The following is a 16246-nucleotide window of genomic DNA, read 5'->3' as shown; positions in this document are numbered from 1 at the left end:
CAAACCCACATCCTGCAGCTCGGTGAAATCAAATAAAAGGAGCACGCTTCTGAATCTTTATGAGGCCTGTGCTGTAATCAATTTGATAAACTGTGTGTGGGAGAGCAGGGCTGTAAAGTGGATCGTGTGTTTAGTGGTGAGATCTGGGCTCAGTACCTCATAGAAATCCTTCTTCTCCTCCTTTATTTTGGGGACGTCAAGCAGCAGACCCCACACCTGCCCTCGCAGCTGCAAGGGGATTCCCTTATAGACCCTCCTCATCAGCTGCAGGAAACACACAGCAGGAGCTTGTTAGGAAAACTCTCAGAGGAGAAACACACTCCACAGGAATGTAGACCTGAGCTCAGAACAGGTCAAATACTGCTGAGAACATCAGACAGGAATGTACATAAATATGAGATGATGCTGAGTTTCATGCTGAATAACCGAAAACATTTTCTGCTCAAACCTCAAATGAATCCAATCTTTAATGCCAATTAAATGCAACTTATATTACATTAGATTACATGTCAGCTGTTAGATGCTTTTATCCAAAGCGACTAACATACATACCATACTGTGGACAATCCCCACAGGAGCAATTTGGGGTGAAGTGTCTTGCTCAGGGACACAACGACATGCTGACTGCTGTGGGGATGGAATCAGTGCTCCCTTGATCCGAAGATCAACGTACTATCCCACTGAGCCACAGCCACGGTATATACTTATTAAAGGGGCCCTATTAAGCTCATTTTCAGGTTCATATTTGTATTTTGTGCCTCCGCTGTGACATGTTTTTCATGTTCTAAAAGGTTCACCCTCAGTCTGATTATCCGATTAGCTCTGTTGTGATTGGTCAACCGCTTAGAGATTTCCCGCCCCTTAGCCTATCACATACAATGGGTTGAAGCGCTAGCCAATGAAGAGCGACTGTGTCGTTTTGTAACGGAAGTTCCGAAAGTAAACAAAGGAGTCCAATGGAGGCGTTTCGGACAGGGGGTGGGGGGAGGAACTTTGGGAATTTAGCCTTTGCAGACCATTTACATGCACACAAACCTATATAACACTACAGGAAAGGAAAAATCCCAAAAGCAAAATTATGATGAATAGTTTCAAATAATCCGTACTACTTTTACTATCGATATCATTCCTCAATTTGTTGGTTTTCTGCAAGTCATTTTTATATCCTGATTCATGTTTTGTTTCTTAATGTTTTGATATAGCTTTTTTGTATCAGTATCCAACTATAATTGTGGCTACCACAAATCAAACATTCAGTGTCCCTTTAACTCACAAAATTAGTCAATTAAACTTTACTATCTCACATTGTCACCTGATGTTTCACCTGGATTTTGATGCCTTTTTGACCATTATTCGATACAAGGTGATATCTTTTATTCTTGTTTACAAATGATTTGAATTGTCTCCACTCATTGCATTTGTTAAATATCTATTGTTATGTTATTATTAACTTTTATGGAACATTCCTAAACAATTTTTTGCTTACAATGTACCTGTTTTATGTGCTAAGTAGGGGCTGTTGCTGCACACCCCAGAGTTGCAAAAGAGACTCTGCCCATTTCCAAAATATTATCCAGAATATAGGAACAAATACTTATTGTGCTGTGAGTGTTTTAGAGATGCAAACAGCGCATCAGAGGAAGCAGAGGGCTTTGCAAGGTGAGACGCCACCATCTGGCTCCAGCAGAGATGGTGGGAGTTACAGAGACTGCGCTGCATGCAGAACAGCACAAAGTAATTCACAAAGAGATGGGAAATCATTGCGGAGGAAGATTAAGACTTAAAATCCAAAGTGCTGGAACAGCAAAGCTAATCGCAGCAGTGAATTCTCCGACTGCAGATATTAAAAGCCAAGCAGGTGGAGCAGTGATACAGCAGATATGGAGGCGTTGGAGTGTCAGTGTGCTGCACAGCTGACTGACAGGGGACAGAATGAAGAGGACAGGCTTTCTATTAGAGGACTCTATCCACAAAACATCCTCGGGGTAAAAGTGGCTCTTGAGTTGTCAGCGCTAATTTTAGGATTTCTGTTCTTGGTGAAACAGTTATTCATTAGATCTACACCTACGTCACTGAAGCCACATTTACACTTTTCATTCAAAGCGTTTCACATCCAGATCAAATTCACCTTTACTTAAACTAAATGCAATATGTACTTGTTTCCCAAGACCACATGCATCCATAAGGAGGTGTCTGAAGCCATTTGAACACTGCCAAAACCACCAGGAAAACATTCTTCTGCACTTTGGCCGCTTAGTTACAACGATTACAGTTAAGCCTGCTCAGTTTAGTTAGCTAACATCCATCAGTTGAGTTAAACACATCAATAAGCCATATTCATAAACTGTGGCTTAACAATTTAACTAATGGAGGAGGCGCTTTTCTAGGCGGAATACGCTTTAAATACCATTCAGGGTTTTTTGTAGAAAAAGTATGAGGGCGCAATGTCACTTTCTGCCAAGATTACGGCCCCGCCCACTTTCCGGCAAAAATAAAGCATGAGAGCGAAGCGGAAAATAATAGTTTCTTCATGTCTTAAAACTGCTGACATATATTGCACCCCAAACAACAAATGAATCCAGAGTTTGCCTGCCACTCGTCCACCGGCAGACCGACCGGACATCCATCCCCTATTTATTCAGCTCTCGGTAAAAACAAAGCTGTCTGATGGACTATTCGACGTGATGTTCATATTTTTTGAGAAATGGAATGTTGCCACGTGTAAAACCAGCGAAAACTAATTCACAGAGATGTGTGTAGATGAGATGAGAGATAATGAAGAGCCATAAGTCAGCTGTTGTCTGTTAACTCTCCATATTAAAAAGGAAACCACAGACAGAATGAATGGCTTTGTGTGTGTGTGTGTGTGTGTGTGTGTGTGTGTGTGTGTGTGTGTGTGTGTGTGTGTGTGTGTGTGTGTGTGTGTGTGTGTGTGTGTTCTCTATCAACATCCTATCACCACTCTGGGGACTCACTAGCACTAATGGACAAGTCAATAAGAGCATCTATTTCACTAATCTTCCTTTGAGTGTGTGCGTCGTGTTTTGGTTGAGTGTGTACATTTGAACATGTGTGTAAACATTTAGATATGTGTTAATCTTTGCAGTTCCAGGCTTCCCTTGCTCATATTGCCTATAAATATGCAACGCATCATTATAAGAAGTTTCAATAAATAAATGAAAACATGTTTACCATGAGGTCATCCTCATAAATCCACATAAGGTGTTTTAAATACAACAAGTTCATTCAAGCAGAAAGTCTTCTAAGTTGTCATGATTTCCAATAGAGCAACATAGTATAGCTGTCAGGGGCACTGGGCCCTTACTAGTGCTGCGTACCGGTACGCCGAACCGGTACTGGACTTGTAAAAAGTTTCGGTTCAAGTCCGGTTAAAACCGGAACGGCGGGAACTGGTACTTGAACTCGCAAAAAAACTAGCACGTATATTCTCCTTTTTATTCTAAACCATCTAAGACCTTCCATAGATCGAGAAATTTGAGCTGAGAAAAGACGAAAAACATCGTGTCGGCTTCAGATATGGCGGCCATTTCTGAACTCACGAAGTCTCGCAAAATATCGCAACTGCTCGCGAGAGCTGTGTGACGTCAAGGGAAACTAGCGATGTGATTGGCTTAGACATAGTGGACAGCGTGGGCTGCTGTGGTTGCCATATTAGATATTTGGTAGTGTAGCTAACTCCTTTGTTTGGTCTATGGCGTCACGGGCCATGTAAACACAATGCCGCGGGGCTTTAAATCCAGTAAGGTGTCCAGTAAGCAGTTGTAGGCTCCTTTTAAATTTTGGCTTAAACCTACTGCATCTTTAGATCACTTTTCATAGTTTAAAAGCTGGTTTTTACTTTGCTGATACCTTTTCTTTCTGTTTTCCTTGAAATGTGGTAAAATGTGCATCACATTTACATGAAACCGGCTTAGTGTTACCACAGACGAACCAGCCACTGAACACCAGTCACTACATCACCAGGCTTTCAGCTCAAAACCAACAACACGTGTAATGTTTCTGAGCCCCTCCCAATGAAGAATGGCACAGGGACACAACTCCAGTCTTTCTCACTGGGAAGCCATGATATTATTACTGTTATACTAAACACTACAACCTCCAGCCAAATCCATCGATTGTGGCTGCTTTACATCTTCTCAGCTCTCCTTCCTACTGCGGGCGAAATGTTTTCTCAGCAGCTGGCGAGCAAGGAAACTAAATAAGAGAGGTATCAAGCGTGACCCGTTTCCCGACAAAGAGGAGAAGAAATATCTCCAAAGCTTCAGAGACAAAGGAAGTGACGTGATGAAAGGAGTGAATACTGCTCTGTGTCCTTGGCTGTTAAAAAGTATTTGAAACAAAGAGGATGCGCTGCCACGGAATGAGCCTCACTGAGCTCAAAGTGGCAGCCAGGAGAGTATTTCACATTTCAAAGCCCACATAACCACACAGCAAATCCCTGCTGAAAGATTACACACAAATGAAGGACATGGCGAAGCGCTGCAGGCACTGCAACACAAAGTGCAGCTGAAAAAACCTCTGATAACCGAAACATGCGTATGAGAGTAGTGCTGCATGATTGAGGAAAAGCAACTAATTGTGATTATTTTGTCTCACATTGGAATTGATATATAAATCCTGATAAAAGAGGGAATGGCCATTTTTGAAACATTCAAATTATTATCAAAAAGTGCATTTAAAATGTTGAGGTTGTTATTTTTTAAGAAGAACTGTACCAAACAAGGAACTTTTATTGAGTCTGTTGACTCCTGTTTGTAAGCCGGGACTTTTCTGCAGCACAGTGGTGCAGGGATGAGTCCTCAAACCCTGAAATGAACCATCATTCTATCCCTCCATGTTGCCTTGTCTCAAAGCTAACCTTCTTTTTTTGAAGGCGATGCCTGAAATAAAGTCACAAGGTGAAGAGATTTTGTTCTAAAGTATGTCAGTAAATACCACACTGGTGGATGATTGAAGCTTTTTCTGTTTCATAAAAATGTTGGTTTCTAATAACTGTCTTGGGTCGCGTTCACACCAGCCTTGTTTAGCATGGTTGGAGTCGAACCCTGGAGCGTTTAACCCCGTGCTGCGGTTTGTTTGGGTTGGTGTGAACGAAGTCTGAGACCTCCGTTGTGAACTAACCAACCAGACTCTGGTCTGCCTCAAAAAGGTTGTCTCAGACTGCTTGCTAGTGAACTCTGGAGGGGTTCATCGCAGGTGTGAACGCAGTCTACGCCAAAACATGTGAAGCGTAGTATTTACATGTCATTTCCGTCAGTTAGCAGTTTCTTTACAGCAGGGGTCTCCAACCTTTTCCCCTCTGAGAGCTACCTCTAAAGAAAAAAAATTACGGAGAGCTACTTGTGTTTTATATCATGTGTAACATTTATTCACACGTATCTAAATCCCTAAATAAGGTTTCGTTTGGCACAAGCATACACGGAACATACATCCAACACTCACTATTTGTGTAAGAACTTTAATACTCAAATTAAACTCAAAGTATGCATGTCAAAACATTTCTTTCTCTTTTCAACAACATGTTTTTTTTGCATGAACATTTTCAAAATATTGGCAGCCAATACTCACTCAAAATACAGAAATGTAACTAAATATGTATCAGTATGCATGTCTATTCATTTCTTTCTTTTCAGCTATCACTGATAAACTCACATTTTTTGCATAACATTTACAAAACACTGACCTCTAATACTCACACTTTGAGTGAAACATAGCCCAAATTGAACTCATCAGCATATGCATTTCTTTATCTGTTCAAACTATAAAACACATTAAACTCACATTTTTTGCACAACATTTACAAAACACTGACACTTTGTCAAAACATAACTCACACCTTTGAAATCACATAGGCTTTCAGTAATTTATTCACTAGCCTACATATTCAGTCAAGCACCTCTAGTTAGTGAGATACCTGGCACTGCATGGTGCCAACAAGAGAGCTGTATGCTGGAATATACCCACTTAGGTTCACTCTTATGGAGTCTTTCAAATGTTCATCCGTCAGTCTTGTTCTGAACTTAGATTTGATGACATTCATGTCAGAAAAAGAAGATTCACAGAGGTATGTAGACCCAAACAAAGCAGCTGTCTTCAGAGCTGCTTGACACAGATTCTTATAGTTTTCTGGCTCAACCAAGCTCCAGAAATGTTCAGCATGCTGTTGAGATTTCAGCTGTATGTCGTTTTGGAGGTTTAAAAGTTCCATTTCCATTTCCACAGGATCAATACAGAAAAGGTCTGCCATCTGCCCAGAAATCTGACTAATGTCCACATTCATGAATGGGTTGGCAATTAATGTCACACAGGGCTCAAGTCTCTCAAAGTCTCTGAACCTGTCTGCAAACTCCTGGCCAAGCTTGATCAAGAGGTCACAGTACTTCTCTGTGTTCAAAGCATCAGCTATCCCTGCATGGGTTTCCAAAACCTTTGTGACAGAGGGGAAATGCTGGAATCTTTTGGCCTTCAACTGCTGGATGAAAAAGGCCAGTTTTGCGCTGAACGCGTTAACAGCACTGATCATGTTGCAGACGTCTTTCTCTTTACCTTGCAACTGTACGTTCAAGTTATTCATTTTCTCAGTTACATCTGTCAAAAACGCAAGATCAAGGACCCACACTGCATCAGATAACAAGGTGGTGTCCTCCCCCCTCTCTTCCAAGAAAATCTTGATTTCACCCAGCAAGGAAAAGAAACGTTGCAGTACTTTACCCTTACTGAGCCATCTGATGTCAGTGTGGAGCAGGAGATCTCCATAGGCCACAGTGCATTCCTCCAGGAATTGCTTGAAGGTCCTGTGTTGCTTAGCCTTTGCTCTGATGGAGTTGATAATCTTGACAACCGGCTCCATGACATGTTCAAATCCCATGACCTTCGCGCATAAAGCCTGTTGGTGAATTATGCAATGGTAGGCCAGAAATGGCGGAAACTCCGGGTCTGCTTTGCATCGGGCAATAAATCCAGAGTGACGACCTGTCATCGCTGGTGCTCCGTCAGTGGTTATTGACACCAGCTTTTCAATAGGGATCTTCTGTTCCGTGAAGTAGTTCTTCACAGCATTGTAAATATCGACTCCCCTTGTTGTAGTTTTCAATGAAAGCAAAGTCAAAAACTCTTCATGCGCAGTGAAATCATCAAAAACCATGCGGATGAAAACAGCCAGCTGGGCTGTATCGCTCGCGTCAACAGATTCATCCAGCTGAATTGAAAACCATTTACAGCGGTTAATGTCAGTTTCCAACTGTCTTCCCGCATCCACAGCCAGTGCAGACACTCTCCTTGCCATTGTATTTGCACCAAGTTGTACATCAGCAAAAGCAGACAATATTTCTGTCTTACATTTATGGTCCTGAATAACGTTTCAGCCACCGCGTTCATGGCCTCCTTTACAACACTGCCCTCAGTGAAGGCCTTTTTGCGTTTTGTCAGGATGTGCGCCACTTTAAAGGAAGCCTCCGTACAAGCAGTAGCCTTCTGTGCTGGTCTGGTAAAAACAGACTGCTGTCGTTGTAGCTGTATTTTCAGGTCCTTTATCTTTTCTTTTCGTAGATTGCTACCAGCGGGAAAGTTCCGTGAGAAGGGGCTGTGGACTGTGGTGAAATGGCGCTCCACATTGCATTTTTTACCGACCGCCACGCTTACTCCACAGATCAAACAAACACACTTGTCCTTTACACTTGTGAAACAAAAGTCTATTTCCCAATTCTCGTGAAAAAAGTATGTTTTCCGCCTCTTGTTGCATTCAGCGGCCATGGTCAAGCTAATGCCCGTTCGGTGTTTTGCCGCGTTTACATCGGAGGTCGGAGGTCGGAACTGGGAGTGACGTCACATTCGAGGTCGGAAAAGATGGACGCGCCTTGTTTACAGATTTAGCAATTACCTCGGGTTAGCCATTGTTAGCAATACCGGTTGATAGCAGCGCTCTGTGTCATATTTTGTGAAAACAAATATCGTAGCAACATATCTTCAGATAGAAGATGAGCGGTACTTTATGTACAGGTGACAAATGAAATTGGCATATTATGAAAATGTGTGTTTAAATGTTATATATACAGTCTATGGTTTAAATGTAAACTATTTGGCGAGCTACTTTGAAGGGGGCGGCGAGCGACTGGTAGCTCGCGAGCGACGTGTTGGAGACAGCTGCTTTACAGTTTTCAGTTTATAGTCCGTTGGAGGTTTGCCTGTGTGAACACAAACCGAACCTTCTGAAACAGGAATTAATTTAACAAACTGGTGTCTGTTGCGCACCAGAGAAGCGGACTCTTAGGTGTGAAGGCCACCTTAGAGAATATGAAACGATATTAGGGAATTATCACTCTTTAAACCTTTCAAATTATCTTTTTAAGTGATCATGATGTGTCCTCTTGAAAGAGGATCTGTACCAGACAAGGATTTTTTATTAAGTCAGTATAAAAAACTTCTTTGAACAATGAATGAAGAACTTTTCGAAAGTACTTCCTTGATATATTTGTGCAGCACAAATCTAGGTGAGTTTGAGATGGTAAAAAAGAGGATGAGAAACAAACAGAAACACAGAAGCTCACCTTGTCACTGTTCTTGTATTTGTCCCAGCTCTTCAGCATCTTCAGCCACTTAGAGGTCCTCTCCACCTCCATGTGTTTTTGCTGAAAGTAAAAGAGACACATTAACAGAAATATTGATAACCTCTGCTCACGTCAGAACACACGCACATCATAATACAGTATTATTATAGATAACTGGATCAATAGAGCCTCTAAGGAACTATTCTGTGGATTTATTTCCTTCATTTCCACATGAAGGAGAAGTGAATAAAAGGACGTTAATTGAAATGATTGGCATGGATAAAAAGTATAATTTCTGAGCCCTTTATGTACACGGATTCAAATTCTTTTAAGTACTGTTAAAGTTAAGGAGAAGAAATGAAGTAACTCACCTTCGCCTCCACTGAGTCATAAGATGGAAGTTCATTCTCACTGAGAAGAGAAGAAGAAAGAAGGAGTAAATAAGATCAATAGTTTAGGACTCATCGCCTAGACCACAGTTCACGGTTGGTTTAGTCCCTGCTGTTTTTTGTGGAGTGGAAAAATCATAAAACACTTCTGATGAAACACAGAGTGATATCCGGGTCAGTGCTCATCTCACTCTCCCTGACAGGAACATCAAACATGTCAGTGGTCACACAAACAGGAAATAACAAATCAGACATTCCCCAGTTTCTGTTCCCTTATCTGCGCCTCAAAGTCTCTGCAGGAGCTACTCTGGGGAGATCTTTCCTTTCATTTTTTCATCTCTCTTTTTTCTATAACTCTCAACAAATTATGTACATATTCTCTTTGGGAAATGATTGAAAACAAGTCAGTGAAAAGCATCAGTACCACACAACTAGATTCCCTGCGGAGGTTAATCCAGATCAGAGTTAAAAAGAGAAATGTAATAATAATTTAGTTAAACTGTTAAAATAATCGTCACATTTTCTTACCAAATGGTTAGTTGGTGTAAGAAAGAAAATACAAATTCTCTGATTAAACCTTCCGAAATGTGGATATTTTCTGGTTCTTACATCTATGACAATAAATTCAATATCTTTCAGGATATTTGAAGACAGCATTTTTGACTTTTGGGAAAATCTTCCAATATTTTTCACCATTTTCTGGTCTTTTATTGACCAAAAAAACCTAATTATTAGAGATAATGTACAATAAAATAATGATATTCCACAAGTATGCATACTAATTGCATATAGACAAATGAGGAATTTAATTGTTATTTAAATTGGTCAAAGGATAAATGAAGAGCTGCATTTGAGGACTCAACAGGACAGAATCAGAGTTCTTTCAGAGCAAAGAAAGTAGGAAAATATCAACCTGAGTCCTTATAGTACTTAAGACATTTATTCTTGCTCTACTTTCTGTTAACGCAGCTTATTTAGCCTTGAAAGCAGCAGGAGATCATGTCTCATCTGGACAGTGACCTTCACCTCAGGCTTCATCTGCCCATAAACAATAACACAACCATAACTGTCCCCCAGCCTCTCTCCATCTTCCTCTGAATGGAGTGGATCGCACCGCCTCCTCCTCACACCCGATGCCCTGTGATTGTGGCTCACCAGGCTGCTTCCTGCCTGCCCGTGCCAGCCCATATTTAAATATATGTATTTATATAAATAACAGTCCAGCAGTGTGCTGTTTGAGAGCCAAAGCCAGAGACACTCAGCAACACTGGCCTTCACAGCCTCTCATTTCCTCTCAATGTGCTGCTTCTGTTCAAAGACCTTTTTCATTTAGTTATAAGGACAAATGGCAGGTTGGGAGGTTTGTCTGTGTGAGTCTTACTGAACAAAGCCGAAGCGGTCGATGACTTTGTACAAGTGGAAGTTGGTGTCCTCCCAGGGCTCCACGATGGCCTCCTTCCCCTGAAACCAAGGAGAGAGAGAGGAGGTAAATGAAATATATACTGCACTATGAATGGAACATAAAGATTAACAGAAAGACAACAGGCAATCATTTCTATTAATGACCAACTTCAGATCTGTGTGTCAGTTTGAAATATACCCAAGGGGACGAAGCAGGCACACTATGATCACGTGATACCTCTTCATCAGCACATGAAGAAAAACATGTTTTTGTAATGGATAATGTATTCATTTCACAGATCAGGATGCAATTTGACTTACTACGCTATAACTGTTACTCATGTAGTTACTGCTTTACTTTTTCTATTTTTGGCATATTATCCACTCTCAATTTTATAATTTTAAAAGCTAATTGAAAACCTTAAATAAGATACACTTGGTAAGAATTAAGATGTAACACCAAAGTTTCACTTAAAAAAAGTGAGTAAATAACCTAGATGTGACAGTACAAAGATATAAAACTGAAAACGGTTGCTTCTTTCCAAAACAAAAAAGGTTTTGATTAAAGACAGTAGTTAAAAAACATAAATAATAATAATAATAGAGAAACTGAGTTTAGGGGTTTTCAATGCAAATCAGCTATTTCAAGACATCCTGATGAATATATGATGGACAATTTTGAGAATTTTATAAAAATTGACAAGTCAACTCGTCCAAAAAGTAATCGAAAATGTTTGTAATCATTTGTTTCAGCCCTGTTGTTTTCAAAGCCTGATTGTGCGCGGAGAAAAACTGAAAATTGACTTCTGATTGAGCTCCAAATTACATGCCACCCATGTTTTTCAGGGGCAGAGTATCATGTTTTGATTGGCTGATACTTCAGGAGGGGAGAGAGTGTGTGTGTGTGTGTGTGTGTGTGTGTGTGTGTGTGTGTGTGTGTGTGTGTGTGTGTGTGTGTGTGTGTGTGAGAGTAAAGATTAACAGGTGTGAAATGAACTGCCAGACGCCCACCTGCGTCACCGTCTGACTGAGGCCAGAGAAAGGGCAGCTCTAGTTAATTCACCATCATGGACCAATGACAGAAGAAAAAAAAAAACAATAAGAGTGTGTGAGGGTGTGAGTGTGTGAGTGTGTGAGTGAGGATGGATTATGTAAAGGGTAGAGCAGGGAAAAAGAATAACGAGAGAATCAAGGTCAAACTGTCACTGAAAAGCTCACACGATTTGAAAAGTATGGAAACCGTCATGTTGTGGTTCCCGTAATGCTTTGAGGAATGTAAACAGGAAGTATAATGTATTTTATTTTATGAAAAATTGTGTTGCTATCTTATTTTTCATCAACCTTTCCTTTTAGAAAGGAAAGAAACCCATTATGAAACACACACAACTTAGGAATCACTTTCATATACTTAGACTTGTGCTAATGCTGAGCCCTGTGACAAACAGCCTAAATGTGTTGCATTTGAGGCTTTAGACTTTACACTTACCAAACGAAAAAGATTTAAGTTATTTAAAAGTATGCTTCGAATCAATTTGCTAAAGCGACTAACAATTACATGATTCATTCCCAGCAAGTTGGCAGTTAATTCCCAAGAACTATCCCAGTCTCTCAAAGTCAAAGGTGAAGTTTAATATACACAGGCTTGAACAAGCAGTAAATCTCCATATTCAGGAGGCGGAAAACAGCCTTTTCTGCCATTTTTGCATGGAAAATTATACTTAACCTACTAATACTTGCCGCTTTCGCCTCTGTCAAGCAGTTAGTGGCTTAACGGTTGAGGCATTACTACAGAAACGGCTACTGGAACTTTAAACATGTCTGCCACTGACTTTCCTACCACACACAGGAGTGCAGGACAGACATGTAATTCATAGTGAGAGAGACAGAAGGCTGACTGCGGTTTCACAGGTCAGTCTGACGAGCAGATGTGGAGGTTCAATATTTCTAAATGCATCTCCTCCACTAGCAGAAACACACCAGCTAAATAAATAACTCAAACACACATCAATGAAGGATAAAAAGGCCTCAGTGTTTTATTCCTCCTCACAGCTCACATGTGCACACACTCAAGTAAAAAACCAGACCAGATCATCCAGCTGACATTTATCTGTACTCTCTCTGCTTTAAAATCAATGTGAGGGTAAAATAGAGCTGCAATCTGACTGCTCAGCGTTTCTATGATTGTGTGTCAGAAGCCTGATCGACTGCTCCATTTACTCACTGTTCAGGATTGTCTTTGTTAATAGATTCACAACAATAAATCAATTACTCATTTTTTTGACTCCGTATTATAAAGCATTCTCCTTCTAACAGCTCCTCAGAGGCCAAATGTCTGCAGAGCAGGATTTTTATTATCTCATATTGGTTTATTTGAATCATTTTAAAAATGAAATCTCTCACAACAGATAAGCAAAGACTAGAAAAAACTCGGCTAAATTATTTTGATTCACTTGTTTTCATTCAAACTTCTTAAATTGACCTTTTTGGAAGATTTGATAATATTTCATGAATTGCAATTGTATAATTTCAGCTTTATTTACCATACAATGTGTTTTGTCTTTTCATGATCACTCAATGTTTTATTTTATTGTATATCTTTTTTGAGTTATTAAGGTGTGATATACAGACCCATTATATATGTCTAAAAATATGATAAGTAATGATAGAATGTCTTTTATTGTTAATGCCTTCTTTTTATTATCATTATATATCATTTTAAAAGGTATAAGACAGCCGGGGGAAAAGGTAGTTTATTGCATTGAGTGTAAAAGTGTTATTTGTATTGTAAATGTCAATACACCTGAACCAAACATTTATAAAGAAGCATTTATGAATATTTATTAGATTGCTCTTGTAATTTATGTTTTTTATGATTCCTTTAACGTTTGTCATTAATCTATTGATTCAAATAATGTAACATTGGAGAAGAAACACACAACAGTCAGTAAACAGAAACAAATCTCTTCATTTCTGCTCTTTCTGCAGGGACAAGAAATCATTTTTAATAACTGCACATAAACGCGGGGTGATGTGAGTGTGTGTGGTCACCTTGATAACCGACTTCATTAAACTCCTCCCAGCACACACAGAGAAAACGACACTGATTTAGCTCTGATGGTGCGTCATTGCGCCTCTCAATCACACACACACATAAATAAACGGCTCCATCATCATCTCCGCTCTCCATGGTCCCTTCGCTCTTAATGAGGCACCCTGATTATGCAGCCTGCTGGACTAAATTAAAAAGAGTAATTTACAAACCGAATGTGGGGGGTGTCATTACACACACACACACACACACACACACACACACACACACACACACACACACACACACACACACCAAATAATTACCTTCAATTAATGTAATGAAAGCCTTATCTACGATTCACAATATGAAAGCAACCCCATTTCTTCAATATCAAATGAAATACAGGTCAAAAGAAATGGCTGAAAAATGTGTTTTACTTTGTGAGTGTTTAATATTTTGTATCCAAAGTGTGTCCCCTGCTTGTCGATGTTCCTCTTAAATGTAGCAAAGCAGAATTATATGTAGCATAATTAAGAAGTACTCAAGTAAAGTATATCAAAGTAGCAGGTAAGCATAGTGCTTGAGTATTGAAAAGTACTGATGTGTTTTCCACTAATGTGAGATAGAAAAATAAAATAGAACGAGAAAACTGGGAAAAAAAGGAAAAAGAAAAAAGTTTCACCTAAACTTTTTTTAATTTTGGCATAAAGTATATGTTTACTGCTGGGAGTGTTTAACATACCTTGTCATATTTGGCGACTATCTCGGCGCGCTCCTGGTCAAGTTTCACCGCCGCATCCTGATCAGACGCTGCAGAGCAAACAGAGAAGGCAAGAAAAAGTGAATGCATGTCGACAGGGTCAAATAAAAACAGCGATCCAACTATTTGAGTTTGAAGAATCAGGATTTTACACAAAGTTAGGAGAATAATAAAGTTGGTTATCACTGGATGCTAATGTCAACAAATGTCAACATCTTTCTGGGGGTTATGTCACAATGGTATTGTAATTGCAGCCCTGCAGCACAGAAGCAACAATAAGAACAGAGTCTGTTAGTGCTCGGTTGACTAGGCTAAAGAACAAAAAGTTCAAGAAACTACATTTGACATAATATATATAAAAGTACATGATTTTACGAGTGCTGTTTTTTTAAAGTTCAGAAAAGTGTATGCAGATCATATCTATATATATATATATATATATATAGATATATATATAGATATGATTTGAAGTGTTTGTCAGGAGAAAAAATGTTTGAATGCGACACCAAATTGAATGATTGACCGACAATCTGACACACATTTCCACCACTGAAACCACATAGCTAACGTCAGCATGACCAAAAAACTATTCAAACCACAACAACTGTATCGCGAACTTGGGTGCATGGATGTAGACAAGTAGCTTCACTTCAACAGCAGCAAGATGAAGTATTTATTGTTGAAGTAAAGGTGTTAAAACTGTTGTTGCTTCTCTCAACACACACTTTATTCTATCATCACAGTCATGCTTTGTGTTACTTGCTCTCAGAGCTGACGTGGACACACACTTCAAAACCCAGCCAGAGAAAGGCCAGCGTGTCAGGCTGACCTCAACTGAAGAGAATAATGTATGTGTGTGTGTGTGTGTGTGTGTGTGTGTGTGTGTGTGTGTGTGTGTGTGTGTGTGTGTGTGTGTGTGTGTGTGTGTGTGTGTGTGTGTGTGTGTGTGTGTGTGTGAGAATACAGGAGCTCCTTTAAACTGACAGCTGTTGTGCTGTTGTGACAGAGATGTCACACGTACGGGCACAGAAAGCTTTTCTGTGTTTGCCGAGGCACATTGTGCGTGTGTTAATGTGTTTATCGTCTGATAAAACAATCACCACTAAATCAGTATTTCCCACGCACATTCACACACACACTTCGTGATCCAGCCAACCATGAGAGGCTCTAAACATCGCATGTGTGAATAAAGCTGGCTAACACTCCTTTAAGTGGGGTCACGTTGTGTTTATGTCAAGTTTAGTGTGTTGCACATAGTAATGGAGGTGTATAATGAATCATACGCACAAACACTATCAGAAACTACATGCTGAAACAAGCCATGATAATAAACACCCTGCAGAGGAGAAAATATAACATATACTGATGCAACTTTACAGATTTGTTGACCACTGTGCAATTTTCTGCCTCAGTACAAATCTGTGTTTAATATGGAGACATCTTTAATCATGATTAAAGTGATGCGTTACAGGTCAGACCTAATGAGTATGCCTTTGTTTTCAAATATAGTAAATATGAATAAGCTTGGCTTCTTTGCTCTAACAGGGAGCACACAAACAAAAGTGGACCAATGAAAAGATGCAGAATTCAGGCTGAACTGTTCAAAAGCTGTTTAAAAAAGGAGGAGTTTCTTTAACATAACCAATTTTTGCTTTAACTCAGCAAAAATATAAATCCTTGTTTATATTCTACTCCAATTAAGACACTGATATCAGTACAGACTCTCAAATCTCAAACTACTGGCTTTTCCAAAACTTCCTCTCAGGGTCCTCTCAGGGTCCTCTGAGGTCCGACGGGAGGAATTCCAAAACCCTCTGAACAAACATGCTCCTTATTGAGCCGGCTGGCATTTTAATGACAGGATGGTGTGTGTGTTTCAGTGAAAGGCATGTCGCTGTCGGCTGCAAGAGCACACACAGTGGTATAAGACACTGGGGGGGGCAAATAAACAAATACAGTAAAGCCCTTTTCTGCTGGGAATTCTTTCCCAGGAGGCCCCTGGGTTCCCATAGTGAGAGGAAAGGAATTGTGGAGGAAATGGGATGCAGTTTCAAGCTTAGCCTCAACTTTGAACCCCTCTCAGCCCTATTGGTATTCC

The 16246-nt window shown here is 39.9% G+C and overlaps 1 protein-coding gene across 6 annotated transcripts in view; it reads right to left on the bottom strand.

Annotated features, from left to right (window-relative positions):
• Positions 1-16246, bottom strand: part of usp6nl (USP6 N-terminal like) — a 70204-nt gene that overhangs the window by 10949 nt on the left and 43009 nt on the right. For all 6 annotated transcript variants that reach the window (XM_063905693.1, XM_063905694.1, XM_063905691.1 and 3 more), the window contains 5 exons: positions 14131-14198; positions 10338-10417; positions 8939-8978; positions 8568-8648; positions 157-264 (listed from right to left, as the gene is read on the bottom strand). In XM_063905693.1, coding sequence (XP_063761763.1) covers positions 157-264; positions 8568-8639 — 180 coding nt within the window. In that variant the 5' untranslated portion in view covers positions 8640-8648; positions 8939-8978; positions 10338-10417; positions 14131-14198. The remainder of the gene's footprint in view (positions 1-156; positions 265-8567; positions 8649-8938; positions 8979-10337; positions 10418-14130; positions 14199-16246) is intronic.

This window comes from Eleginops maclovinus, chromosome 17 (assembly GCF_036324505.1).
Source record: "Eleginops maclovinus isolate JMC-PN-2008 ecotype Puerto Natales chromosome 17, JC_Emac_rtc_rv5, whole genome shotgun sequence".
NCBI classification, from domain to species: Eukaryota; Metazoa; Chordata; class Actinopteri; order Perciformes; family Eleginopidae; genus Eleginops; species Eleginops maclovinus.
Note: the sequence above shows the minus strand (reverse complement) of the source record. Positions and strands in the feature narration are given on the sequence as shown.